This window comes from Salvelinus namaycush, chromosome 16 (genome assembly GCF_016432855.1).
Source record: "Salvelinus namaycush isolate Seneca chromosome 16, SaNama_1.0, whole genome shotgun sequence".
NCBI classification, from domain to species: Eukaryota; Metazoa; Chordata; class Actinopteri; order Salmoniformes; family Salmonidae; genus Salvelinus; species Salvelinus namaycush.
In genome coordinates, this window is record NC_052322.1 from 22,751,272 (window position 1) to 22,779,214 (window position 27,943).

The 27,943-nt window shown below is 45.1% G+C and overlaps 1 protein-coding gene across 1 annotated transcript in view; it reads right to left on the minus strand.

Moving 5' to 3' along the window:
- The window catches only part of LOC120061195 (signal peptide, CUB and EGF-like domain-containing protein 3), a 111,918-nt gene continuing 83,975 nt past the window's right edge, over positions 1–27,943 (minus strand). Inside the window, exons 10-23 of the mRNA XM_039010808.1 lie at positions 15,917–16,033; positions 12,524–12,646; positions 7,581–7,694; positions 7,354–7,449; positions 6,179–6,295; positions 5,727–5,888; positions 5,316–5,519; positions 4,831–4,992; positions 4,515–4,682; positions 4,082–4,243; positions 3,583–3,780; positions 3,240–3,392; positions 3,050–3,129; positions 1–2,909 (exon numbers count right to left, since the gene is read on the minus strand). Coding sequence (XP_038866736.1) covers positions 2,757–2,909; positions 3,050–3,129; positions 3,240–3,392; positions 3,583–3,780; positions 4,082–4,243; positions 4,515–4,682; positions 4,831–4,992; positions 5,316–5,519; positions 5,727–5,888; positions 6,179–6,295; positions 7,354–7,449; positions 7,581–7,694; positions 12,524–12,646; positions 15,917–16,033 — 2,009 coding nt within the window. The 3' untranslated portion in view covers positions 1–2,756. The remainder of the gene's footprint in view (positions 2,910–3,049; positions 3,130–3,239; positions 3,393–3,582; positions 3,781–4,081; positions 4,244–4,514; positions 4,683–4,830; positions 4,993–5,315; positions 5,520–5,726; positions 5,889–6,178; positions 6,296–7,353; positions 7,450–7,580; positions 7,695–12,523; positions 12,647–15,916; positions 16,034–27,943) is intronic.

The following is a 27,943-nucleotide window of genomic DNA, read 5'->3' on the forward strand; positions in this document are numbered from 1 at the left end:
AAGAACACCAATTCCATTCATTTAAAAAGACAATACAAAATCCAGACATTTTTACATGAGAAATAACAATTTTCAAGTGCAAATACCATTATCAACTCTATGATACATCATAGCAAACGCATGTTTAAAAAAAAGCTACAAAACAGAAACATCTGACGTGTTCAGGTTGCAGGGACAGAGGGAGGAAGATGAAGGAGGGAGGGAATGGTGAGTTGGGGTAGGTGGGAGCAGTGAGCGCTATTGACATCGAAATGCTGAAGAAAAAACTGGATGATATAAATAGTAATGGCAACTTAAGACAACCATAAATGTAGCTAGGCTTTTTTTGGAAACATTCAAAGGGATACAGATATGGCATTATGTGTGACTTGTATTAAACAGTTCCTCTGGTCTGCAAGGCTAGACCACCCTTGTCATACAATTTAGCAATGTGGTCAAAATCCCTTTCCCTTATCCAGAAGCACATGTACACTATCTAAAGGTTGTGTACAGTAGCTTTTACTGTTTACACTTTTTATTTTCTCTTTTATATACAACAAAAACTGAAGAAAAAAAAACCCATCAGAGTTTGCAAGGGAAATCCATATGATGTTTATGAGCAGTAATATATTTATTTGTCTTCAATGAGGGTTTGAGAGTGTTGAGGGGATTACTTGTTATCATTGTCATTAGCTTTTACATTGACAATGCAATTGTTAGCAATAATTCAATTGCAATATTATTGTATTGATCAACTATATTGGTTTTTCACGATTATTGTAGAGGAATGCTGAACTTTATTCACAACCCTAATGTCAGTCACATTTGTTTTTAAAGAAATCCAAGAATATGTTCTCAATATGTGTTGGCAGATTAAAACATTGTTATTTAGTATTTCTCTGGACACAGAGAGAGGTGTAACACAATGGAGACTTAATTCATTACACTTATACAACAAAGGTAGGATGACAGGCTCTAGATCTAGTGCACAAGATAATAACTTGGCCTGCCGTGCAGGCAGTCTTTGGAAGAGCTGGTCTTATTGGGACAGAATCTGACATGGGTGTTTGGGAAGGAAGGGGGCTGGGGTGGGGTACTTGGATTAGGGAGAGGGTGAAGCGGACATGGGTGGAAAATAGTTTGGGGTCCTGCTCAAGATAATTAGGATTAAAAGGATTCAATCCTCGTCTAATTTATTTTCATTATTTACAAGATTGAAAGAAAAATTCAATAAAATGGGTTGGTAGGCCATGGATGAAGAGACAAATGTGATGTGACTATCATTTACATGAGGACAGGTGGTAGAATTATATTTATACTTATGATGCATCTCTCTCAACTTTATTTTATATTAAAGCAGGGGTGTCAAACATACGGCCCGTGAGGTCCAATACAGCCCGCGGGTGGTTTGAGTAAAACAATAAAAACTTGAACGTTAAAACGATTTCAAAATTCCCAAACTGATTGACAGCAAGGAAATATTTAAAAAATTCAGTGCGGCCCTCCGGACCTTGTTGAAGACTGAATGCGGCCCCTGGAGCAAAATGAGTTTGACACCCCTGTATTAAAGCAATGGACTGTTAGTGTGATGCGAGGTCAGAAAACACCAGAAAAATAACTTGAGATTGAAGAATTAAAGTGACCTTTTTAAAAGAAGCAGCAAACGTATGTCCCTCAAAGACATTTCTCTGTCTCTCTCTCAGAGTTGTGTCCAACAAAGACATTGTCTGTATCACAGAGGCGTGTCCCTTAATTAAGACGTCTCTCTGTCTCTCCCTCACCAGTCATGGTCCACAGAGACATTTCTCTCTCTCTCTCCTGTGGCTTTCACAAATCTAGTTTTCTATTTATTTTCCAAAATGTCCATCACGTTCTGGAAAAAATTATAAACTACATTGTATACGCTTTGTTAAGTTAACTTGGATATAGAATAACAGAAAATGTCTGAACGTAGGTAACAGACAGTTATACAATCTGGACAGAAGAAAAAAACATAGAATAACTGTTTTAACAGTAATACCTTAACAAGAAGTTGCTCTAAGAGCTCAAAAATAGTAAGGCTTTGAATGTTGTGGAATGTAACTATGACATGAAACTGACAGGTCCTTCTCCTTGAGGCTTGTTCATGGAGGATATAGATCTACAAAAGGTTATACATTTATCAAAACAGACTCGTCCTGGAATGGATTGAGCTGAAGCTGGAACTCAAGTGAAAGACTATTTATTAAAGCACATTTACGATAACTCAGTTCCAGCTCTAAACGAATGTGACAAACATATTACCCTTGTAACATCCTTCTTCTTGTCTGACATAAATGCCACTACCGTTGTCCATTTTGTCAACACAGACTTAACATGCGTCATCTGAAATACGCACACATCCTTCGCATTGGGGATTGCTGTGAAAATGACATACAAGGTCATACATGCTAATAGAAACAGCAAAAAAACTAAGACACCAACATATTGTATTGGTGATAAATATTCAGAAAGAAGAGATGAGAAAGACAGCCTGTACTGTACTTTGACTCAAGTTGGTTGACTTCATGGACTGTATGGTTTTGGAGGAAATGAAACGGCTTAAAACCAAACAGATGGAGAAGATCAACATGTGGTACTGCATAGCGAAGTGTGTCGTCAAAGCCTCTACAGTATGAAAAAATAGATTTATTTTAATTTTATTTTGGTCAACTTGTTTAAAGTCCTGTGAGAGTTCTGTGTTTGGCCTGTAAGAGGGGGCGGGGTCTGGTGCTTTAGGGGCGGGTTTGGTGTGGCAACTACTTATATGGACGCAAGAAGCCGGAGACTTTGCTGCTTATGAGGCGTATGAACGAGCGCGGCAGCATCTCGTTGGACTCCCGAGTGGTGTACTTGAAGTAGTTGTTTGGGTGGGCCAGCACGTCGAAGAGAGTTTTAATCAGCTTTTTATCCTGATGGAAAGAAGACAACAACACAGCACACTTATACAATTATATGACAAGTATACAATTATTCAGAGAACACCTGACTTGAACATGAACATGACCCACTAAGGGATGTTATAGTATGTATCTTAGCAGTAGGCACTAACCTTTAGGATTTCTTGATGGTTTTCAGAGGCATAGAGTCTTCCATCCCTGACAATGTCCTCTACAAGCTGTTCATAATCCTCTGTAAATACACAAAAAAACATGATACATTAAACACCAAACAGCTCAGAATCCGAGGACTTACCCACTCTGTTTTATCATTGAGAGTTCATGTGATGGGTGAGAGTTTACCATCGTAGGTGACATAGGGGATCTGGAAGCCTCGGGCACTGTTAGCCTCGTTGGACTTGAAGTTGATCCAGAGTCTGCGGGAGCGGGCGGTGAAGGCGATGGGTCGCTCGTACGTCTGACATGTCTCATAGGTGGTGATGGACGTAGCCGACCCTGGAAGAACGGACATGAATAACAGAAGATTGACTGAATACTCTAACTTGGCATACTGGATTGATATTATGGTTGTGGAACACCACACTGGTTAGAGAGGAGGCTGGTGAGGGGAGGAAGGCTCGTAATAATGGCTGGATGAAATGGAATGGTATCAAACACATGTGCTGGGATATATGAGAGTTCTCACAGTTCTTCCTCATAACCAGTACGTCTCCACACTCGTCCTCTGAGGGCAGGAAGATCTCAGGCACCACAATGAGGATCTTGCGTTTGCTGGGCGGGTTGATGTTCCAGATGCATTCCACGTTAGCTGGGTAGTTCCCGGGGTAGTTGGGGGACTCAATGTAACCTGTGAACTCGCCCATCTCTCCTCCGCATTCTCGGTCTAACATACACATACATACACAAAAGAATACACGTTATTAGTGAATGCATCTGGAGCTTTGGAAAGAGAGACAATATCAAAAAAAAAATACAATAGATTTTCATTTGGCTGGATAAATGAAACATTTTTCAATTAGTCATGTGGGAATTTTGGAAACATTTGGATAATTTATGCATCCTGTATTTTGAATTTGATATTCTGAGAAAAGGCATGGACCTTTTGAAAGTCCAAAAGTGAAAGATTTTCCCTTTGAAAATGATTCCTATATGCAGATAGCAGGTTTATACAATCAGGCCCTTACTCTTGCACTGAGAGACACTGGTGGCCCCATCAAAGTCTGTAGTGGTGTTGCCAGGACAGGTAATGCAATAGTTCTGTCTGAACTCTGTCTGGTAGCTGCCCAGAGGGCAACGAATACAGCGGTGCACCGTAGTGTTGTAGTAGTGGCCAGGGGAGCACTGAACTGCAGAGAGGAGAGGGATGACACATACACACATTTACAAACTAGATCTGAGATGAAATATTGAACTGATCGCACAGATGTGTGGGTCTCTCTTGTCGTGATGTGTGTTTTGTCCTACGTTTTTTATTTGAATACCCCGTCCCCACAGGAGGCCTTTTGCCTCTCGGTATGCCATCATAGTAAATAAAAATGTGTCCTTAATTGACTTGCCTCGTTAAAGGTTAAATAAAATAAAAATAATATGATGTAACTGGTTGGATAAACCACTGACCTTTGACCTCACAGTCATGGAAGGAGCTGGCCCCCTCCCGCTTGGTGCTCAGCCCCCCTCCGCAGGGGAAGCACAGGGTTCGTCCCAGGTCTGGCTGGTAGGAGCCATACGGGCATGGCTGGCATGGCTTAAACCCATCACTGGAGTAGTACCCAGTGGGGCACTGACCTTGATGTAGACAACAGTGACAATAGACACTTTCAGTCAGATAGAGATGTACAGTACACCGTGCTACACTCCACCATAGGCTATTGCACAATGTTTGCACATGCAGACATACGTATGGAGATTAGTGCCATCAGGGGTGTGTATGTACCTGCGCAGGAAGAGATGTTGCGTGCCCCGGCAGGACCATGCCCGTCACTTCCAGGGCACAGGTCACAGGCCAGCTGCCCTTCCCTCTCCTGGAAGGTGCCAGGTGGGCACTGGACGCAGCGCTCCTGTTCCCCGTGGTAGTATGATCCCGGCAAACATCTGACTGAGAGAATAGCCAGAGGGGCTCTGGTGAGAGAGCTATGCAGTCCAGTACACACACTGACACCAACAACTCTTCTTAGCCCCAAACTAACTAGCACAACACATCTCTAGAGATGTTTGTGTATTCAGTACATAAGACTCTAAAACTACATAAATACATAAGAGTCATAAATAGTCATGACAACGGATGTAAGTTTAAGGTTTGCGTCGTGACATTGTCTTGACTGTTTATAACATCTGTTATATTAGCATTATAACAGTTTCAGGCAGAGTCTGGTGGTGGTAAATAGTGACAGAGAAAGATGGCTGCCTAACTGGTCTTACCACAGTGTCCGCTATCCTTCTCACGGCCTGGCCCACAGTTCTCATGGCTTGAGGCGACCTGGGGCAGCTTCTGGGCCACCTCGTACTCCAGCCCAGCCACGCGGATCAGGAAACGGTCCTGGTTGATCGACTTCTTCAGGGCCTTGATGTACGTCTTCACCTGCTTCTCCATGCGCTGGCGCAGGCAACTCAGGTTACAGCTCCCTATGGGGGAGAAAGGGCAGTACAGGGTAATATTATCTGAAACTGTGCGACCTGATCAATCAATCAAAATATATTTATCAAGCCTTTTTTGCATCAAGTGCTTAACCTGGCCCAGACCCACAAAGAGCAAGCCGCAGCATGGTGGCAAGTAGGTATATCAAAGAGGACATCTTGTAAATCCCAGTATTGGTGTCCAGACTGACTGACCTGTGGTGTCCCCTGGCTTGACTTCCGCCTCCAACTCAAGGGTGATGCGTGTCACTTCCTTATTGGTGGGGTTGCGGGCACGGCGCCCTTTGGACTTCTTGGTGGAGTCACATTTGAGGTTGACAAACGTCACCAGGCAGTTATTGCAGGGCTGTCCACCTCCTAGAAGCATAAACATTACCTTGTGTCAGGAATTAGGATCCATTTTAGGGGTTAGTTAGGGGTTAGTTAGGGGTGGCAGCACTGGTTTGGGAACAACAGCAAATAAGACTATTGGCTTCAAGACACAATCACAGTGATAGTTGCTATGTAGTGTACATAACAGCCCACAAACCCCCAAATGCTTGATATGCACATACTGAATATGAGACATACAGAGAAAAAGAATGCAGGTCTTTTTGTAAGGCCATCATTACCAAGGTCTGGCATGTAGGCCGGATGTGGCCCCTCACCTGGCCCCAGCGCTCGGCCCCTGTCCTCGGCCCGGCCCGTCAGCTTGGGGTGCAGGTGGCACTTGGCATCTTTGATCTTGAAAGAGGCAGTCTGCTTCACTGGAGGGGCGCCTGTCTCTACAGGTAAACAGAGCAGTGTAGGCGGATGGGTGTAAAGGAGGATTGCACTAGAACAGAACCATTCAGTCCATGAAACAGTGGCAAAGATAGGAACATTATACAAATACATTGATACTTACCACAACCTTAACTCCAGATGTAACCATATCCCTAACCTTAACTCCAGATGTAACCCTATCTCTAACCCTAACTCCAGATGTAACCCTAACCCTAACTCCAGATATAACCCTAACGCTAGCTCCAGATATAACCCTAACCCTAGCTCCAGATGTAACCCTATCCCTAACCCTAGCTTCAGATGTAACCCTAACCCTAGCTCCAGATGTAACCCTAACCCTAGCTCCAGATGTAACCCTTTCCCTAACCCTAGCTCCAGATATAACCCTAACCCTAGCTCCAGATGTAACCCTATCCCTAACCCTAGCTTCAGATGTAACCCTAACCCTAACTCCAGATGTAACCCTAACCCTAGCTCCAGATGTAACCCTAACCCTAGTTCCAGATGTAACCCTATCCCTAACCGTAACTCCAGATGTAACCCTATCCCTAACCGTAACTCCAGATGTAACCCTATCCCTAACCCTAACTCCAGATGTAACCCTATCCCTAACCCTAGCTCCAGATGTAACCCTATCCCTAACCCTAGCTCCAGATGTAACCCTATCCCTAACCGTAACTCCAGATGTAACCCTATCCCTAACCGTAACTCCAGATGTAACCCTATCCCTAGCTCCAGATGTAACCCTATCCCTAACCCTAGCTCCAGATGTAACCCTATCCCTAACCCTAGCTCCAGATGTAACCCTATCCCTAACCCTAGCTCCAGATGTAACCCTATCCCTAACCGTAACTCCAGATGTAACCCTATCCCTAACCGTAACTCCAGATGTAACCCTATCCCTAGCTCCAGATGTAACCCTATCCCTATCCCTAGCTCCAGATGTAACCCTATCCCTAACCCTAACTCCAGATGTAACCCTATCCCTAACCCTAGTTCCAGCCACAACCTTCTACCAAACTCCTAAGAATGAGTCTGAATCTGTGGGACAACGTACCTATGCAGCTCTGACTGCTGCTTGTGTTCAGTCTGGCTGGGTTTTTGCCTCGAAGGATGGGGATGCCACAGCTCACTGTATAGCTGCTGTCAGATTCTGCAAAGGATGAAACATATTGTTACAGCTTCAGTCAGAAGTCATTCAAATAAATAATAGCATATCACGTTAAGAGAATAAGAGCTGCAGCAATGTGAATGGACTTGGTTATTGTATGTGGATGTCACTACCTGCCAGATAGTGAGCCTTGGAGGCGCAGGTGAGGGAGCAGCTCTCTTTCTTGCCCGTTTTACTGCAAGTCAGAGTGGTCTTGGGAGCTAGGCCAGGCAGACATTTCACCAGCTCTGGATGAACATAAAAACATCATCACACAATCATACACTACTCTTTAAAGGTGCAATATGCAGAAATCACTCCGCCATTTCCTGGTTGCTAAAATTCTAATAGTTTGCCTAATTTCAGTTTATGTGCCAAAACAAGCATAGTGCAGAGAATCAGTGTACCATCTAAACCGCTGTGAAATATATTTTCAATAACCAAAAATATTGTATTTTTTCATCCTTTCATTTTCAGCTTGATTGAAGCTGGTGTACCAAACCAAAAATAAAAGATACAAAAACGAAAAGTAAGAACAGGAATCATAGAAATAGAGTGCACAGAACAGATCTACCGCTTCTTAGACTTGCTTTCAATGAGACAGATCTATAACTCATGTTTCTATGTGAATAGAAAATTACACAATACAGCCTTAATTACAGGGATAGGGTTACATCTGGAGTTAGGGTTAGGATTACATCTGGAGCTAGGGTTAGGGTTACATCTGGAGTTAGGATTAGGGATAGAGTTATATCTGGAGTTAGGGTTAGGGTTATATCTGGAGTTAGGGTTAGGGTTATATCTGGAGTTAGGGATAGGGTTACATCTGGAGTTAGGATTAGCAATAGGGTTACAGGCAGCAGGCTGTTAGTCAGACTGCAAGCTTAGTGGAGTCTGCCACTAGCACAGTCAGTGTAGTCAGCTCAACTATCCCCATTGAGACTGTGTCTGTGCCTCGAACTAGATTGGGCAAAACTAAACATGGAGGTGTTCGCCTTAGCAATCTCACTGGAATAAAGACCTCCCCCATTCCTGTCATTATTGAAAGAGATTGTGATATCTCACATCTCAAAATAGGGCTACTTAATGTTAGATCCCTCACTTCCAAGGCAGTTATAGTCAATTAACTAATCACTGATCATAATCTTGATGTGATTGGCCTGACTGAAACATGGCTTAAGCCTGATGAATTTACTGTGTTAAATGAGGCCTCTCCTTCTGGTTACACTAGTGACCATATCCCCCGCGCATCCCGCAAAGGCGGAGGTGTTGCTAACATTTACGATAGCAAATTTCAATATACAAAAAAAAAAGACTGCGTTTTCGTCTTTTGAGCTTCTAGTCATGAAATCTATGCAGCCTACTCAATCACTTTTTATAGCTACTGTTTACAGACCTCCTGGGCCATATACGGCGTTCCTCACTGAGTTCCCTGAATTCCTATCGGACCTTGTAGTCATGGCAGACAATATTCACATTTTTTGTGACTTTAATATTCACATGGAAAAGTCCACAGACCCACTCCAAAAGGCTTTCGGAACCATCATCGACTCATTGAGTTTTGTCCAACATGTCTCCGGACCTACTTACTGCCATAGTCATACTCTGGACCTAGTTTTGTCCCGTGGAATAAATATTGTGGATCTTAATGTTTTTCCTCATAATCCTGGCTATCGGACCACCATTTTATTACGTTTGCAATCGCAACAAATAATCTGCTCAGACCCCAACCAAGGATCATCAAAAGCCGTGCAATAAATTCTCGGACAACCCAAAGATTCCTAGATGCCTTTCCAGACTCCCTCCACCTACCCAAGGACGTCAGAGTACAACAATTGGTTAACCACCTAACTGAGGAACTAAATTTAACCTTGCGTAATACCCTAGATGCAGTCACACCCTTAAAAACAAAAAACATTTGTCATAAGAAACTAGCTCCCTGGTATACAGAAAATATCCGAGGCCCTGAAGCAAGCTTCCAGAAAATTGGAACGGAAATGGCGCTACACCAAACTGGAAGTCTTCCGATTGGCTTGGAAAGACAGTACCGTGCAGTATCGAAGAGCCCTCACTTCTGCTCGATCATCTTATTTATTCAACTTAACTGAGGAGAATAAGAACAATCCCAAATGTATTTTTGATACTGTCGCAAAGCTAACTAAAATGCAGCATTCCCCAAGAGAGGATGGCTTTCACTTCAGCAGTGATAAATTCATGAACTTCTTTGACGGAAAGATCATGATCATTAGAAAGCAAATTACGGAATCTTCTTCTGCGTATTTCTCCAAAGCTCAGTTGTCCTGAGTCTGCAAAACACTGCCAGGACCTTGATCCTTCAAGGGAGACACACATTTTTTAATACTATATCTCTAGACACATTGATGAAAATAATTATGGCCTCTAAACCTTCAAGCTGCATACTGGACCCTATTCCAACTAAGCTACTGAAAGAGCTGCTTCCTGTGCTTGGCCTTCCTATGTTGAACAAAATAAACGGCTTCCTATCCACCGGATGTGTACCAAACTCATTAAAAGTGGCAGTAATAAAGCCTCTCTTGAAAAAGCCAAACCTTGACCCAGAAAATATAAAAAACTATCGGCCTATATCGAATCTTCCATTCCTCTCAAAATGTTATGAAAAAGCTGTTGCGCAGCAACTCACTGCCTTCCTGAAGACAAACAATGTATACGAAAGGCTTCAGTCTGGTTTTAAACTCCATCATAGCACTGAGACTGCACTAGTGAAGGTGGTAAATTACCTTTTAATGGCGTCAGACCAAGGCTCTGCATCTGTCCTCGTGCTCCTAGACCTTAGTGCTGCTTTTGATACCATCGATCACCACATTATTTTGGAGAGATTGGAAACCAAATTGGTCTAAACGGAAAAGTTCAGGCCTGGTTTAGATCTTATCTGTCGGAAAGATATGTTTGTCTCTGTGGATGGATTGTCCTCTGACAAATCAACTGTAAATGTCGGTGTTCCTCAAGGTTCCGTTTTAGGACCACTATTGTTTTCACTATATATTTTACCTCTTGGTCACAATGTTAACTTTCACTGCATTTCCGGATGATACACAGCTGTACATTTCGATGAAACATGGTAAAGCCCCAAAATTGCCATCCCTGGAAACCTGTGTTTCAGACATAAGGAAGTGGATGGCGGCAAATGTTTTACTTTTAAACTCGGACAAGACAGAGATGCTAGTTCTAGGTCCCAAGAAACAAAGAGATCTTCTGTTGGATCGGACAATTAATCTTGATGGTTATACTGTGAAGGACCTCAGCGTTACTCTGGACCCTGATGTCTCTTTTGACGAACATACCAAGACTGTTTCAAGGACAGCTTTTTTCCATCTACATAACATTACAAAAATCAGAAACGTTCTGTCCAAAAATGATAAAGAAAAATCTATTCATGCATTTGTCACTTCTAGATTAGACTACTGCAATGCTCTACTTTCCGGCTACCCTGATAAAGCACTAAATAAACTTCAGTTAGTGCTAAACACGGTTGCTAGAATCTTGACTAGAGCCCAAAAATTTGATCATATTACTCCAGTGCTAGCCTCTTTACACTGGCTTCCTGTTAAGGCTAGGGCTGATTTCAAGGTTTTACTGCTAACCTACAAAACATTACATGGGCTTGCTCCTACCTATCTTTCCAATTTGGTCCTGCCATATATTTGTTTTTATTTAACCTTTATTGAACTAGGCAAGTCAGTTAAGAACAAATTCTTATTTACAATGACGGCCTAGGAACAGTGGGTTAACTGCCTTGTTCAGGGGCAGTACGACAGATTTTTACCTTGTCAGCTGGAGGATTTGATCCAGCTACCTTTCGGGTTACTGGCCCAACGCTCTAACCACTAGGCTACCTGCCGCCCCGTATATACCTACACGTACGCTATGGTCACAAGATGCAGGCCTCCATATTGTCTCTAGAATTTCTAAGCAAACAGCTGGAGGCAGGGCTTTCTCCTATAGAGCTCCATTCTTACGGAATGGTCTGCCTATTTATGTGAGAGAAGCAGACTCGGTCTCAACCTTTAAGTCTTTATTGAAGACTCATCTCTTTAGTAGGTCCTATGATTGAGTGTAGTCTGGACCAGGGGTGTGAAGGTGAACGGAAAGGCACTGGAGCAACGAACCACCCTTGCTGTCTCTGCCTGGCCGGTTCCCCTCTCTCCACTGGGATTCTCTGCCTCTAACCCTATTACGGGGGCTGAGTCACTGGCTTACTGGTGCTCTTCCATGTCGTCCCTAGGAACGGTGCGTCACTTGAGTGGGTTGAGTCACTAACGTGATCTTCCTGTCCGGGTTGGCGCCCCCCTCGGGTTCATGCCGTGGGAGAGATCTTCGTGGGCTATACTCAGCCTTGTCTCAGGGTAGTAAGTTGGTGGTTGAAGATATCCCTCTAGTGGTGTGGGGGCTGTGCTTTGGCAAAGTGGGTGGACTACCTGGCCTGATGACTCCTTGCTGTCCCCAGTCCACCTGGTCATGCTGCTGCGCATGTTTCAGCTGTTCTGCTTGCGGCTATGGAACCCTGACCTGTTCACCAGACGTGCTACCTTGTCCCAGACCTGCTGTTTTCGACTCTCTCTCTCTACTGCACCTGCTGTCTCTAACTCTGAATGATCGGCTATGAAAAGCCAACTGACATTTACTCCTGAGGTGCTGACCTGTTGCACCCTCTACAACCACTGTGATTATTATTATTTGACCCTGATGGTCATCTATGAACATTTGAACATCTTGGCCATGTTCTGTTATGATCTCCACCTGGCACAGCCAGAAGAGGACTGGCCACCCCTCATAGCCTGGTTCCTCGCTAGGTTTCTTCCTAGGTTCTGGCCTTTCTAGAGAGCTTTTCCTAGCCACCGTGCTTCTACATCTGCATTGTTTGCTGTTTGGGGTTTCAGGCTGGGTTTCTGTATAGCACTTTGTGACATCGGCTGATGTAAAAAGGGCTTCATAAATACATTTGATTGATTGATTGACCATCCTTTCCATTACTTGGAACCAAATCACAATGTATGTTTCAACCTTCTGACCACTGGGTGGCAGTGTTGTTACATACCAATGCAGTCCTTCTTGTTCCAGTGAAGCTTGTATCCAGGTGGACAGGTACACTCGTAGCTGCCCAGAGTGTTTACACAGCCATATTTACAGCCACCGCGGTTTATACTGCACTCATCAATATCTGCAAAGGGAAGAAGACAGTTATGACCATGTATGTCTAGACACAGTCTAATATACTCATTTACATTTTAGCAGACACTTATCCAGAGCGACTTGGGTTAAGTGCCTTGCTCAAGGGCACAAGGACATCTTTTTGACCTAGTCAGCTCAGGGATTCAAACCATCGACCTTTCAGTTACTGACACAATACTCTTAAACGCTAGGCTACCTGCTGCCCCACACTCATATGAGTGGAAATCCAAAACACACCAAACGCATAGACATATGCACAAACACTCACTCACTCACTCACTCACTCACTCACTCACTCACTCACTCACTCACTCACTCACTCACTCACTCACTCACTCACTCACTCACTCACTCACTCACTCACTCACTCACTCACTCACTCACTCACTCACTCACTCACTCACTCACTCACTCACTCAAACCTGGTTGCAAGAGAAGAAATAACATCAATATAACTGAGCTATCATGATAGATGAGAGAGAATAATTGAAAGAAACAAACGAGAATGTGTTCTGACAGCTGCAAATGAACAGAGTTTCTGTGAAGTCAATTCTACTGTCAGTGATCACTTCTACAGAAGATGAATGTGTGTTTTGGTAAACCAGGCTGATTGCTCATTTGAAGTCTAATCCAGGGCATGTGATATCACTGCTCTGCATTTCCCCTTAGTCGAAACTTCAACTTCTCTTCCCCCAAAGCTCACTCTCTTTGGGAAGAAGAACATTTGGAGAGACTTTGCAGAGCCAGTTAGGAGAAAATTATGATAACTTTTTAACACACAGAAACCAAAACCACTCAAACCATACAGGAACCAGATGGAGGTTGCCTAGGAACCCAGACAGAAAATGACTTTATTAGTGTGATGAGGGGGACAAGGCAAGGCAGTGTGGCTCGGGGTTGAGCGCTCAGCCAGGCTAAGTGACAGGGACACCAGCAGAGGAACACAGATATTGACAGTGATTGATGATGTGTCCTGCAGATAGAAAATGTTCCTCCCTGTTCTGTACGGCGTGAATAAAAACGGCCTGCGAGCCTCCAGTGCTCTGACCCGCCATGGAGATGATGACTTCATCAAGAGTGTTTGGCTGGTGTTGAGTTGCCAGCTCCGCTCAATGCGAAGGAGATGCATCCGTCTGTCAAACAACTTGTTTGAAGTCTAACCTTCATGTTGAAGAACTCCATTTAAATAATAGAGAGCGGGAGATGGAGAGAGAATCACTTCTCTATGCCAAGCAAAGTTGATTTTTTCCTTTTATTCTTCTCAAGCTTGAATGTGTGAATGAATATGTGAATAGACTTTGAGTATGCTTTTATCAAGCCATCTCTAGAGCTAGCTCTATCTGTTTCTGCATCCTCAGAGGAAATCAACTCATGTATCCCAGAGGCCAATGTAGGACAGGAACATAAGGGGGGAGAGTCAAAGAGAGAAGTAAAAGACTTTCAGATTGGCATGCATGCTGACAATTGTATGTGGCTGCTATCATCCGCTGGTGTCGAAGGCATTACTCCAATTCCAGGGGGGAACAAAAAGAAATATGAAAATAAGCTAGCTCAGCCGGCAGCTCTTGCTTTCTTCAATAGACATCAATACCTATCATCTCCCCGACACGCAGACACACATTCTTCTGCCCCAAACTCCGGTGAGACTGAGAGGCTATAGAATAGGCTAATCACAGTTTGACTGTGAAGGTCAACAGTAGACAGACAGCCCCACGTCTGTAGAGCATAGATCTAGGGCTGTACAGCATTGATCTAGGGCTGTACAGCATTGATCTAGGGCTGTTAGCTATAATGGGGTACCTTGTCTCAAAGATAGGTTCTTTGGGACCTTTCTTGTCTTCATTAGTCTACTCAATGCTTATCACGTGATTGTAACCGAGTCAAATAGAACATGTATATAAATTGTATCTTAGTGAGCAAATATCAACTTGGTTTTATGTAAACAACATATTGATTCATTCAGATGGATTTATCATGTACCAGACAGTAACATCTATCAACTCTATAGCTAGCGTGCCACCTTATATCATGCCTCTCACTTTAACACCACAGTACAACTCTAACGTGATGTTTTCCTAATGGCTTGGAGGAGAATGTCTCAGTTGGGGAAGTCTTTCTCAGATGTCAGCTGAAGCCAGTGATGACAGGCCTCCACACTTTCCTTGACAGCAGGTCACTGACCTTATAGGGGTTGTTTGGGGTGAGTCCATTGTTAAGCACTGAGCAGCAGTCTCTGGAGTGTTTGGGAGCTATGTTTCAACTGATAAGCTACGGGGAATAACACAACCTTGGTCACTGCTGAAGAAGAGGAGGTGCAGGGGAAGCAACATAAATCTCAGGGTTATCTAACAGTTCTGAGGGGAGAGAAGAGGGAGGGAAGAGTCATTCATCATTAGGAGGACTCTACAATGGCACACAGATACACACACAGCTCTTATGCCAGGCAATTGTCCTGCCCTCTCCATCCCTCTCACTCACACATATTACCACATTCCATGTCCTGGAAATATGCTATCATAACATTCCTGCCGTGGTAGACTTGTCAAAACGAACAAGAATAGAGAAGAAATAATTGCAATGTGTTTTGTGTGTGTATATAGGCTCTCTCTCTCTCTTCCTCTCTCTCTTCCTCTCTCTCTCTCTCTTGCTCTGTCTCTATCTTCCCTCTCTTCTCTCTCTCTCTCTCTCTCTCTCTTTCTAACCTACACCTCCTCTGAGAGGCCCTCAGGCTCTGGAGATGGCAGCAGATTCAGAGTTGTGATACACAGACCATGAAAGGGCCGCTGAAACAGCCTGATGCGCTCAAACGGGCCCCCCTCTCTCTCTGCCCTGCAGATCTGGCACACGCCAGCCGCCTGGAACACGAGACTGCCTCCTTTATTTCTACCACACTGGAATAGATCAACAACTTTACCACAGCATCAAGCACATAACTCTTATAATAATTGTTTGTTTAGTGCAACAGGTGGAGTCATGTGTGCTACTGTGTACTACTCATGTCACAAAAATCAAGTCTTCCTTCACCTCGGGATTGCTAGCATTAGACTTGACTGGTCTGGTAAGCAATATGAACTAGGGAGCCATACAAACAGGCTACAAAAAAACAAGTTGCTATAGAAGCTAGCTGAAGTAATGATCATGAAGATTCAAGTTATTATGGATAACCTAGCAGGCAGGTGTGGTTTCTAGAGAAGGTGAGGTGGACTGTGTGAGTAATGGTGTACAGACATGTGGAGAGGGGGAATAAGTGTCACCTCACCTCCACAATGTGCCAGACCGTAGAGAACATAGCCTTTATGACAGAAGCACTGGAAGCTGCCGGGGGAGTTGACGCAGGAATGGTCACACGTCCGGTCAAAAGAACACTCGTCAATATCTGGGAAGAGGGGAATATAAAGAGACAGGTATAAGTTCACATTATTCACTTACACAACTTCTCAAAACTCATTTGAGATTTTATAATAGAAAATATATATATATATGACAACTTGGATTAGAAATAAATTGCAATGGGACACAGCAAAATAAATAAATAATGTTTTTTAAATTGAATACCATTTTATTTGGTATGAGACATTGGTTGCCAGTCTGAGCAGTAGCAAGACTGTTTCACCTACTGATAACAGGAGCTTTGGGCCATTTTTCAATTCCCAAGTTACCTGTCAATCGTTTCACTATACCACTGTTTCTTCCACAAAAAAATGGAAAATAACCATTTAATGAAACTCACTATCTCAAATGTCTTATTATTGTGTTCTGAAGCCAAGTGGAAATAATTTGTCTGAGAAGCAGTCCTGCTTATCTAGGAATGTGCTGTAACGTGAGACCAGAGAGGGGTCATGAATCTGTCCGTCAAAAGAATCTCTCCAGCCATCTTCCCTGACACTGACCCCAGGCCCACCACCTTGCACTGGGTGCACGAGAATAACTTCCTGTCTGTTGTTACTTCCTCTATCCTTATTCCCTGCCGGACTTTATCAGATAATTGGAACACCACTGGACTCTCATACATGTACCTCTGATATCACTCTCCATGCCTGTGAATTAAAATGGAGTCCTGGCTGAGATCATTAAAATAATAAGGTGGAGGACATTTGGGTTCGGTAGCCTACTATCCAATGTTTAAATGTCAGTAATTACATATGTCAAGTCCAGACAGCGTCTACAGAGAAGAGAGCTCGGAACTGGAGAGAACGGGGCCTAGTTACATCTTTACTGGAAATTTAATTGGCTAAATTGAAAAGGATAGAAAACGTAGGGAGGTTCCCAGGCATTTCATAGTCTATATTCTCCCCATTCTGAACTTTGTCTTACCTGGCTCTAAGGCACTGTCAGCCCAACATCAAAAAGATGATAATGGTTTGATAGTATACATTACATGGCAATTATAGGAATACTGCTAAAGCTAAAAAATACTGGGTTACCAAGAACAAGAAGGAAGATCTTAACTTTGTCAGCTGCAATATAGGGCGTTCTCTTTCTCTTTTTACCTTCTAGCACAGTGGACATCCCCAAATCTTCATAGTTGAGGCGTAATCCCTTAGACCATTGAACTCTGTCCAGCCTTGAGAGAGAAGTTACTAGTCTAGGGATGCGTCACAAATGGCACACCATTTCCTATTTATTGCAGTACTTTTGACCAGAGCCCATAGGGCGCCATTATATGGGGAATAGGGTGCTATTTGAGACACAGCCACGGAGTTTTGGCAAGCCTCTTGTGAGAATACCTCCAACCAAAGACATGGGATTGGGTTGAGATTAAACAACTATTAAGTGATCAGCTTTCAAAGGTTCCGTGCTTCAGGAGGAACACCGGGTGATGTCGAAAGTTTCAAAAACCCCTAAAAGGCAACTTGGCATAAAGAGTAGATATTCATCCAGCTAAAGAAGTGGAAGTGAGCCCCACTATGTTCACTTTGTGAACTCTTTCACAATAACTTGAATGGAATCTTATAGTGTTATTGTTTAACACTGGGCCACTGAGAAATGAGAGATGCTGAGCGGTTCGTTTTATGTATTACCACATTGGTTTATTATTTCTCAACTCCAAAGTCAAAAATAGAAATGGACTAGAATAATTTGTTTTGCTTGAAGGCACCCTTCTGGGATATTGGGATGCTAGCCACCATCTCAGGACTGGTGTTGACTGGGGACATGCTATGCTGCTGGGACATACTCTACTCATATACGCAACCTGCAGCGGTGTATTGTACTGCACTGTACAAAGCAAGGGATGGGCTTGGATGTGTCAGGATGCCTGGGACTACGGTCGTTGTTTACCAGCAGGTACGGTGAGGTATGCGGGGGTTGGCAGGGCTAGAGGCCCATGTACGTGCAAGGGGACACGGGACCAGAGATGAGGGACACACTGAAAGAACAGTGGCTGCTGTTTTTGAATAGAATACAGACAGAAACACCCTCGTCTTGCCCTTCAATCTGAACAATCTCACATTTCTGTAAGTGTGTTATTTATGGGGTGCCAGGCATATTGCCCCTACAGTGTAAGATTGAAAGACAATGAAAATAAAAAAAGCTAAGGCCACATGTTTCTTTCGACAATCCTCCTCCGTCGCAGACTCACAGTGTCCCAGACTGGCCTACGACTCACCCCATCACCTCCTCTTCCCCCCTCAGTTACACAAAATAACAATCCTTCAGAACAATCCTTCAGAGTTACAACAATAGAACGGTGAAACAATGCCTGGCCGAGGCTGTTTACACAGAGTAGATAAGGCCTTTATCAGTGATGCTCCTTCTGAGGGAGACCTAGTAGGATCTGATAAGGGTACTCCCACCATGCCCTCATTGGGATCAGCAGGGGATGGGGGAGGACAGGGGGCAGGAAGGGGTAAGGAATGCCTCCAGGCCCTGGACCTGCCCGGGCCAGACATGTCACGTCTTGATTGATGGGCCACGCGTGGTCCGCTGTCAGCTGGGAAACACTGACTGTTCAAATCAAGATAAAAGGTTGTGAAGTTCAGTTTATATATCCCAAGACTGTACTATGCACTTTCTGTACTGTAGTAGGTCATTTTTTTACAGAATGTTACAGCACAGCCACATCTCTGATAAGGCAGGACTTCTTATGATTGAGTTTCTAGCTCTTTAATTCACTCATGGCACTGGCTTTAAGTGGGTAGATGAGTGTTATTTGGCTTCATGCTCACCACATGTCCTTCTTCCTTTTTGCACCCCAAACTTCCCAATAACAATGGCCAGCCAGGCCAGGTCTCAGCTAGCTGGGATGTAGCCCCTGCTCCAGTCACCCAGCGGGGCCTGAGAAAGTGCTGGTGACACACCGCTTAACTAAGAATGAGTATATTGCTGTTGATCTTAGGACATTGTCCACTCAAAAAAAGATATGCATGAAAAACACAGCTAAGAAAAAAATGTCCAAGCAGTATATTCACCCATAAGCCTGTTCAGCTGTGATACTCTGTAGCGCTTATGGTGGTGTGATGTTTTGTCTGCTATCTGTCTGCTGCGTATAAGATGTCACTGTCATTGAGCAAAAGCCAAGTGGCTGGTGTTGGGCTGAAAACCCTGAGGTTCCCAGGCCTGTCATGGAAATACTGTACGGTCATGTGGGACTACCTAAACATGATATCCTGAAGGTCAAAACATCTAATTAAAAAATAGGAGGGGGGGGGGGGGAATCAGAAGCACTGAAAAGCCAGTAATCAACTAGAATCACACTATAGACCTGCTGAAACCTATGGCTCCCTTCCATGGCCCAGTCAGTCAGTCAGTCAGTCTGCCACCTACATGTAGAAAACACACAGAATTACCCTACCAGCTGCACCAACCTGAGAGCAATTTAGAGAAATGAAGCTTTTATTGTTGGGCGTGCTCTCTCTACTTCTTTTCAGTTGGCAGGGAGCAAGGGAGGGATAGGGATAGGAGCATGAGGAAGAGTAGACTAGACGGATGAGTGTGCAGCGTGATGTAGTGTAGTTTGGAGTGTAGTGTAGTGTTGCGTAGTGTAGAGTGGTGTAGTGTAGTGTAGAGTAGTGTGGTGTAGTGTAGTGTAGAGTAGTGTAGAGTAGTGTGGTATAGTGCAGTCTGTTGTAGTGTAGTGTGGTGTAGTGTGGTGTGATGTGGTGTGTTGTAGTGTAGTGAAGTGTGGTATAGTGTAGTGTGGTGTAGTGTAGTGTGGTGTAGAGTAGTGTAGTGTAGTGTGGTGTAGTGTGTTGTGGTGTTGTGTGGTGGGGTGTGGTATAGTGTGGTGTGGTGTAGTGTGTTGTGTTGTGGTGTAGTGTGTTGTGTTGTGGTGTAGTGTAGTGTGGTGTGCTGTAGTGTGTTGTGGTGTGGTGTAGTGTGGTGTAGTGTAGTGTAGTGTGGTGTGGTGTGGTGTGGTGTAGTGTGGTGTGGTGTAGTGTGTTGTAGTGTAGTGGGGTGTGGTGTAGTGTGTTGTGGTGTAGTGCAGTGTAGTGTAGTGTAGTGTGGTGTAGTGTGGTGTAGTGTGGTGTAGTGTGGTGTGGTGTAGTGTGGTGTGGTGTGGTGTAGTGTGGTGTGGTGTAGTGTAGTGTGGTGTAGTGTAGTGTGGTGTGTTGTAGTGTAGTGTGTTGTAGTGTAGTGTAGTGTGGTGTAGTGTGGTGTGGTGTAGTGTAGTGTAGTGTGGTGTAGTGTGGTGTAGTGTGGTGTGGTGTAGTGTAGTGCAGTGGAGTGTGGTATAGTGTAGTGTGTTGTAGTGTAGTGTAGTGTGGTGTAGTGTGGTGTGGTGTAGTGTAGTGTGTTGTAGTGTAGTGGGGTGTGGTGTAGTGTGTTGTGGTGTAGTGTAGTGTAGTGTAGTGTAGTGTGGTGTAGTGTGGTGTAGTGTGGTGTGGTGTAGTGTTGTGTGGTGTGGTGTAGTGTGGTGTGGTGTAGTGTAGTGTGGTGTAGTGTAGTGTGGTGTGTTGTAGTGTAGTGTGTTGTAGTGTAGTGTAGTGTGGTGTAGTGTGGTGTGGTGTAGTGTAGTGTAGTGTGGTGTAGTGTGGTGTAGTGTGGTGTGGTGTAGTGTAGTGCAGTGGAGTGTGGTATAGTGTAGTGTGTTGTAGTGTAGTGTAGTGTAGTGTGGTGTAGTGTGGTGTGGTGTAGTGTAGTGTAGTGTGGTGTGGTGTAGTGTGGTGTGGTGTAGTGTAGTGTGTTGTAGGGTAGTGTGGTGTGGTGTGGTGTGGTGTAGTGTGGTGTGGTGTAGTGTGGTGTGGTGTGTTGTAGTGTAGTGTGGCGTGGTGTAGTGTAGTGGAGTGTGGTGTGTTGTAGTGTAGTGTAGTGTGGTGTAGTGTGGTGTAGTGTGGTGTAGTGTGGTGTAGTGTGGTGTGGTGTAGTGTAGTGTGTTGTAGGGTAGTGTGGTGTGGTGTAGTGTGGTGTGGTGTAGTGTAGTGTAGTGTGGTGTGGTGTAGTGTGGTGTAGTGTGGTGTGGTGTAGTGTAGTGTGTTGTAGGGTAGTGTGGTGTGGTGTGGTGTGGTGTAGTGTGGTGTGGTGTAGTGTGGTGTGGTGTGTTGTAGTGTAGTGTGGCGTGGTGTAGTGTAGTGGAGTGTGGTGTGGTGTGTTGTAGTGTAGTGTAGTGTGGTGTAGTGTGGTGTAGTGGAGTGGAGTGTGGTGTAGTGTAGTGTAGTGTGGCGTGGTGTAGTGTAGTGTAGTGTGTTGTAGTGTAGTGTAGTGTGGTGTAGTGTGGTGTAGTGTAGTGTGGTGTGGTGTGTTGTGGTGTAGTGTGGTGTAGTGTGGTGTGGTGTGGTGTAGTATAGTGTAGTGAAGTGTGGTATGGTGTGGTGTGGTGTAGTGTGGTGTAGTGTAGTGTGGTGTAGTGTACTGTGGTGTGGTGTGTTGTAGTGTGGTGTGGTGTAGTGTAGTGTAGTGTGGTGTGGTTTAGTATAGTGTAGTGAAGTGTGGTATGGTGTGGTGTGGTGTGGTGTAGTGTACTGTGGTGTGGTGTGTTGTAGTGTGGTGTGGTGTAGTGTGCTGTAGTAGTGTGGTGTGTTGTAGTGTAGTGTAGTGTGGTGTGGTGTAGTGTACTGTAGTAGTGTGGTGTGGTGTAGTATAGTGTAGTGAAGTGTGGTGTGGTGCGGTATGGTGTGGTGTAGTGTAGTGTAGTGTGGTGTGGTATGGTGTGGTGTGGTGTAGTGTGGTGTAGTGTGGTGTAGTGTACTGTGGTGTGGTGTGTTGTAGTGTGGTGTGGTGTAGTGTACTGTAGTAGTGTGGTGTGTTGTAGTGTAGTGTGGTATAGTGTAGTGTGGTGTAGTGTGGTGGGGTGTGGTGTAGTGTGGTGTAGTGTAGTATGGTGTAGTATGGTGTAGTGTAGTGTGGTGTAGTGTGGTATAGTGTAGTGTAGTGTGTTGTTGTAGTGTAGTGTAGTGTGGTGTGGTATAGTGTAGTGTAGTGTGGTGTGGTATAGTGTGGTGTGGTGTAGTGTAGTGTGGTGTGGTGTAGTGCGGTGTAGTATAGTGTAGTGTAGTGTGGTGTGGTATAGTGTAGTGTAGTGTAGTGTAGTGTAGTGCGGTATGGTGTGGTGTAGTGTAGTGCTGTGTAGTGTGGTATAGTGTGGTGTGGTGTAGTGTACTGTAGTGTGGTGTGTTGTAGTGTAGTGTGGTGTAGTGTGGTGTGGTGTGGTGTGTTGTAGTGTAGTGTGGTGTGGTATAGTGTAGTGTAGTGTGGTATAGTGTAGTGTGGTGTGGTATAGTGTGGTGTAGTGTAGTGCGGTGTGGTGTAGTGTGGTGTGGTGTAGTGTACTGTAGTGTGGTGTGTTGCAGTGTAGTGTGGTATAGTGTGGTGTGGTGTGGTGTAGTGTACTGTGGTGTGTTGTGGTGTGGTGTAGTGCAGTGCAGTATAGTGTAGTGCAGTGTGGTGTAGTGTGGTGTGGTGTAGTGTAGTGTGGTGTAGTGTACTGTAGTGTGGTGTGTTGTAGTGTAGTGTGGTGTAGTGTGGTGTGGTGTGGTGTGTTGTAGTGTAGTGTGGTGTGGTATAGTGTAGTGTAGTGTGGTATAGTGTAGTGTGGTGTGGTATAGTGTGGTGTAGTGTAGTGCGGTGTGGTGTAGTGTGGTGTGGTGTAGTGTACTGTAGTGTGGTGTGTTGCAGTGTAGTGTGGTATAGTGTGGTGTGGTGTGGTGTGGTGTAGTTTGGTGTAGTGTAGTGTGGTGTGGTGTGTTGTAGTGTAGTGTGGTGTGGTATAGTGTAGTGTGGTATAGTGTAGTGTGGTGTGGTATAGTGTGGTGTAGTGTAGTGTGGTGTAGTGTGGTGTAGTGTGGTGTAGTGTACTGTAGTGTGGTGTGTTGTAGTGTAGTACGGTGTAGTATGGTGTAGTGTAGTGTGGTGTAGTGTAGTGTAGTGTGGTGTTGTAGTGTAGTGTGGTGTGGTATAGTGTAGTGTGGTGTAGTGTAGTGTGGTGTGGTGTAGTGTAGTGTGTTGTAGTGTAGTGTGTTGTAGTGTAGTGTGTTGTAGTGTAGTGTGGTGTAGTGTGGTGTAGTGTAGTGTGTTGTAGTGTAGTGTGTTGTAGTGTAGTGTGGTGTGGTGTAGTGTGGTGTGGTGTGGTGTAGGTGTGGTGTAGGTGTGGTGTAGGTTAGTGTAGTGTAGTGTGGTGTGGTGTAGTGTGGTGTGGTGCGGTGTAGTGTGGTGCAGTGTGGTGTGGTGTAGTGTGGTGTGGTGTAGTGTGGTGTAGGTTAGTGTAGTGTGGTATGGTGTAGTGTGGTGTGGTATGGTGTAGTGTAGTGTAGCGTGGTGTAGTGTAGTGTGGTGTGGTGTAGTGTAGTGTGGTGTAGTGTAGTGTGGTGTGGTGTGGTGTAGTGTAGTGTGGTGTAGTGTGGTGTAGTGTAGTGTGGTGTGGTGTGGTGTAGTGTAGTGTGGTGTAGTGTAGTGTGGTGTGGTGTGGTGTGTGGTAGTGTGGTGTGGTATCGTGTAGTGTGGTGTAGTGTAGTGTGGTATAGTGTGGTGTAGTGTAGTGTCATGTTGTGCAGTATGGTTTAGTGTGGTGTAGTGTACTGTAGTGTGGTGTGTTGTAGTGTAGTACGGGGTAGTATGGTGTAGTGTAGTGTGGTGTAGTGTAGTGTGGTGTAGTATAGTGTAATGTGGTGTAGTGTGGTGTGGTGTGGTGTAGTGTAGTTTGGTGTAGTGTAATGTGGTGTGGTGTAGTGTGTTGTAGTGTAGTGTGGTGTAGTGTAGTGTGGTGTGGTGTAGTGTGGTGTGGTGTGGTGTAGTGTGGTGTGGTGTGGTGTGGTGTAGGTGTGATGTGGTGTAGGTTAATGTAGTGTAGTGTACTGTAGTGTAATGTGGTGTGGTGTAGTATGGTGTAGTGTAGTGTGGTGTTGTAGTGTGGTGTGGTATAGTGTAATGTGGTGTAGTGTCGTGTGGTGTAGTGTCGTGTGGTGTGGTGTAGTGTAGTGTGGTGTAGTGTACTGTAGTGTAATGTGGTGTGGTGTAGTGTGTTGTAGTGTAGTGTGGTGTAGTGTAGTGTGGTGTAGTGTGGTGTGGTGTGGTGTGTTGTAGTGTAGTGTGGTGTGGTATAGTGTAGTGTAGTGTGGTATAGTGTAGTGTGGTGTGGTATAGTGTGGTGTAGTGTAGTGCGGTGTGGTGTAGTGTGGTGTGGTGTAGTGTACTGTAGTGTGGTGTGTTGCAGTGTAGTGTGGTATAGTGTGGTGTGGTGTGGTGTGGTGTAGTTTGGTGTAGTGTAGTGTGGTGTGGTGTGTTGTAGTGTAGTGTGGTGTGGTATAGTGTAGTGTGGTATAGTGTAGTGTGGTGTGGTATAGTGTGGTGTAGTGTAGTGTGGTGTAGTGTGGTGTAGTGTGGTGTAGTGTACTGTAGTGTGGTGTGTTGTAGTGTAGTACGGTGTAGTATGGTGTAGTGTAGTGTGGTGTAGTGTAGTGTAGTGTGGTGTTGTAGTGTAGTGTGGTGTGGTGTGGTATAGTGTAATGTGGTGTAGTGTTGTGTGGTGTGGTGTAGTGTAGTGTGGTGTAGTGTAGTGTGTTGTAGTGTAGTGTGTTGTAGTGTGGTGTGGTGTAGTGTGGTGTGGTGTAGTGTGTTGTAGTGTAGTGTGGTGTAGTGTAGTGTGGTGTGGTGTAGTGTGGTGTGGTGTGGTGTGGTGTGGTGTAGGTGTGGTGTAGGTGTGGTGTAGGTTAGTGTAGTGTAGTGTGGTGTGGTGTAGTGTGGTGTGGTGCGGTGTAGTGTGGTGCAGTGTGGTGTGGTGTAGTGTGGTGTGGTGTAGTGTGGTGTAGGTTAGTGTAGTGTGGTATGGTGTAGTGTGGTGTGGTATGGTGTAGTGTAGTGTAGCGTGGTGTAGTGTAGTGTGGTGTGGTGTAGTGTAGTGTGGTGTAGTGTAGTGTGGTGTGGTGTGGTGTAGTGTAGTGTGGTGTAGTGTGGTGTAGTGTAGTGTGGTGTGGTGTGGTGTAGTGTAGTGTGGTGTAGTGTAGTGTGGTGTGGTGTGGTGTGGTGTGTGGTAGTGTGGTGTGGTATCGTGTAGTGTGGTATAGTGTAGTGTAGTGTGGTATAGTGTGGTGTAGTGTAGTGTCATGTTGTGTAGTATGGTTTAGTGTGGTGTAGTGTACTGTAGTGTGGTGTGTTGTAGTGTAGTACGGGGTAGTATGGTGTAGTGTAGTGTGGTGTAGTGTAGTGTGGTGTGGTATAGTGTAATGTGGTGTAGTGTGGTGTGGTGTGGTGTAGTGTAGTTTGGTGTAGTGTAATGTGGTGTGGTGTAGTGTGTTGTAGTGTAGTGTGGTGTAGTGTAGTGTGGTGTGGTGTAGTGTGGTGTGGTGTGGTGTAGTGTGGTGTGGTGTGGTGTAGGTGTGATGTGGTGTAGGTTAATGTAGTGTAGTGTACTGTAGTGTAATGTGGTGTGGTGTAGTATGGTGTAGTGTAGTGTGGTGTTGTAGTGTGGTGTGGTATAGTGTAATGTGGTGTAGTGTCGTGTGGTGTAGTGTCGTGTGGTGTGGTGTAGTGTAGTGTGGTGTAGTGTACTGTAGTGTAATGTGGTGTGGTGTAGTGTGTTGTAGTGTAGTGTGGTGTAGTGTAGTGTGGTGTGGTGTAGTGTGGTATAGTGTAGTGTGGTGTGGTGTAGGTGTGGTGTAGGTGTGGTGTAGGTTAGTATAGTGTGGTGTGGTGTGGTGTAGTGTGGTGTAGTGTGGTGTGGTGTAGTGTGGTGTAGTGTGGTGTGGTGTAGGTTAGTGTAGTGTGGTATGGTGTAGTGTGGTGTGGTATGGTGTAGTGTAGTGTAGCGTGGTGTAGTGTAGTGTGGTGTGGTATAGTGTAGTGTGGTATGGTGTAGTGTAGTGTGGTGTGGTGTGGTGTGGTGTAGTGTAGTGTGGTGTAGTGTGGTGTGGTGTCGTGTGGTGTGGGTGTAGTGTAGTGTGGTGTAGTGTGGTGTGGTGTGGTGTCGGTGTAGCGTGGTGCAGTGTAGTGTAGTGTAGTGTGGTGTAGTGTAGTGTGGTGTAGTGTGCTGCAGTGTGGTGTGGTGTAGTGTGGTGTGGTGTAGTGTGGTGTAGTGTGGTGTAGTGTGGTATGGTGTGGTGTAGTGTAGCGTGGTGTAGTGTAGTGTGGTGTGGTGTAGTGTGGTGTGGTATGGTGTAATGTAGTGTAGCGTGGTGTAGTGTAGCGTGGTGTAGTGTAGTGTGGTGTGGTGTGGTGTAGGTTAGTGTAGTGTGGTATGGTGTAGTGTAGTGTGGTGTGGTATGGTGTAGTGTAGCGTGGTGTAGTGTAGTGTGGTGTGGTGTAGTGTGGTGTGGTATGGTGTAATGTAGTGTAGCCTGGTGTAGTGTAGCGTGGTGTAGTGTAGTGTGGTGTGGTGTAGTGTGGTGTGGTGTAGGTTAGTGTAGTGTGGTATGGTGTAATGTAGTGTAGTGTGGTATGGTGTAGTGTAGTGTGGTGTGGTGTAGTGTGGTGTGGTATAGTGTGGTGTAGTGTGGTGTGGTGTAGTGCGGTGTAGTGTAGTGTGGTGTGGTGTAGTGTCGTGTGGTGTGGGTGTAGTGTAGTGTGGTGTGGTGTGGTGTGGTGTCGGTGTAGTGTGGTGCAGTGTGGTGCGGTGTAGTGTAGTGTGGTGTGGTTTGATGTAGTGTGGTGTGGTGTAGTGTAGTGTAGTGTAGTGTGGTGTAGTGTAGTGTACTGTAGTGTGGTGTGTTGTAGTGTAGTGTGGTATAGTGTAGTGTAGTGTAGTGTGGTGTAGTGTGGTGTGGTGTAGTGTAGTGTGTTGTAGTGTAGTGGGGTGTGGTGTAGTGTGTTGTGGTGTAGTGCAGTGTAGTGTAGTGTAGTGTAGTGTAGTGTGGTGTAGTGTGGTGTGGTGTAGTGTGGTGTGGTGTGGTGTAGTGTGGTGTGGTGTAGTGTAGTGTGGTGTAGTGTAGTGTGGTGTGTTGTAGTGTAGTGTGTTGTAGTGTAGTGTAGTGTGGTGTAGTGTGGTGTGGTGTAGTGTAGTGTAGTGTGGTGTAGTGTGGTGTAGTGTGGTGTGGTGTAGTGTAGTGCAGTGGAGTGTGGTATAGTGTAGTGTGTTGTAGTGTAGTGTAGTGTGGTGTAGTGTGGTGTGGTGTAGTGTAGTGTAGTGTGGTGTGGTGTAGTGTGGTGTAGTGTGGTGTGGTGTAGTGTAGTGTGTTGTAGGGTAGTGTGGTGTGGTGTGGTGTGGTGTAGTGTGGTGTGGTGTAGTGTGGTGTGGTGTGTTGTAGTGTAGTGTGGCGTGGTGTAGTGTAGTGGAGTGTGGTGTGTTGTAGTGTAGTGTAGTGTGGTGTAGTGTGGTGTAGTGTGGTGTAGTGTGGTGTGGTGTAGTGTAGTGTGTTGTAGGGTAGTGTGTTGTAGGGTAGTGTGGTGTGGTGTAGTGTGGTGTGGTGTAGTGTAGTGTAGTGTGGTGTGGTGTAGTGTGGTGTAGTGTAGTGTGTTGTAGGGTAGTGTGGTGTGGTGTGGTGTGGTGTAGTGTGGTGTGGTGTAGTGTGGTGTGGTGTGTTGTAGTGTAGTGTGGCGTGGTGTAGTGTAGTGGAGTGTGGTGTGGTGTGTTGTAGTGTAGTGTAGTGTAGTGTGGTGTAGTGTGGTGTAGTGTAGTGGAGTGTGGTGTAGTGTAGTGTAGTGTGGCGTGGTGTAGTGTAGTGTAGTGTGTTGTAGTGTAGTGTAGTGTGGTGTAGTGTGGTGTAGTGTAGTGTGGTGTGGTGTGTTGTAGTGTAGTGTGGTGTAGTGTGGTGTAGTGTGGTGTGGTGTGGTGTAGTATAGTGTAGTGAAGTGTGGTATGGTGTGGTGTGGTGTAGTGTGGTGTAGTGTGGTGTGGTGTAGTGTAGTGTGTTGTAGGGTAGTGTGGTGTGGTGTGGTGTGGTGTAGTGTGGTGTGGTGTAGTGTGGTGTAGTGTACTGTG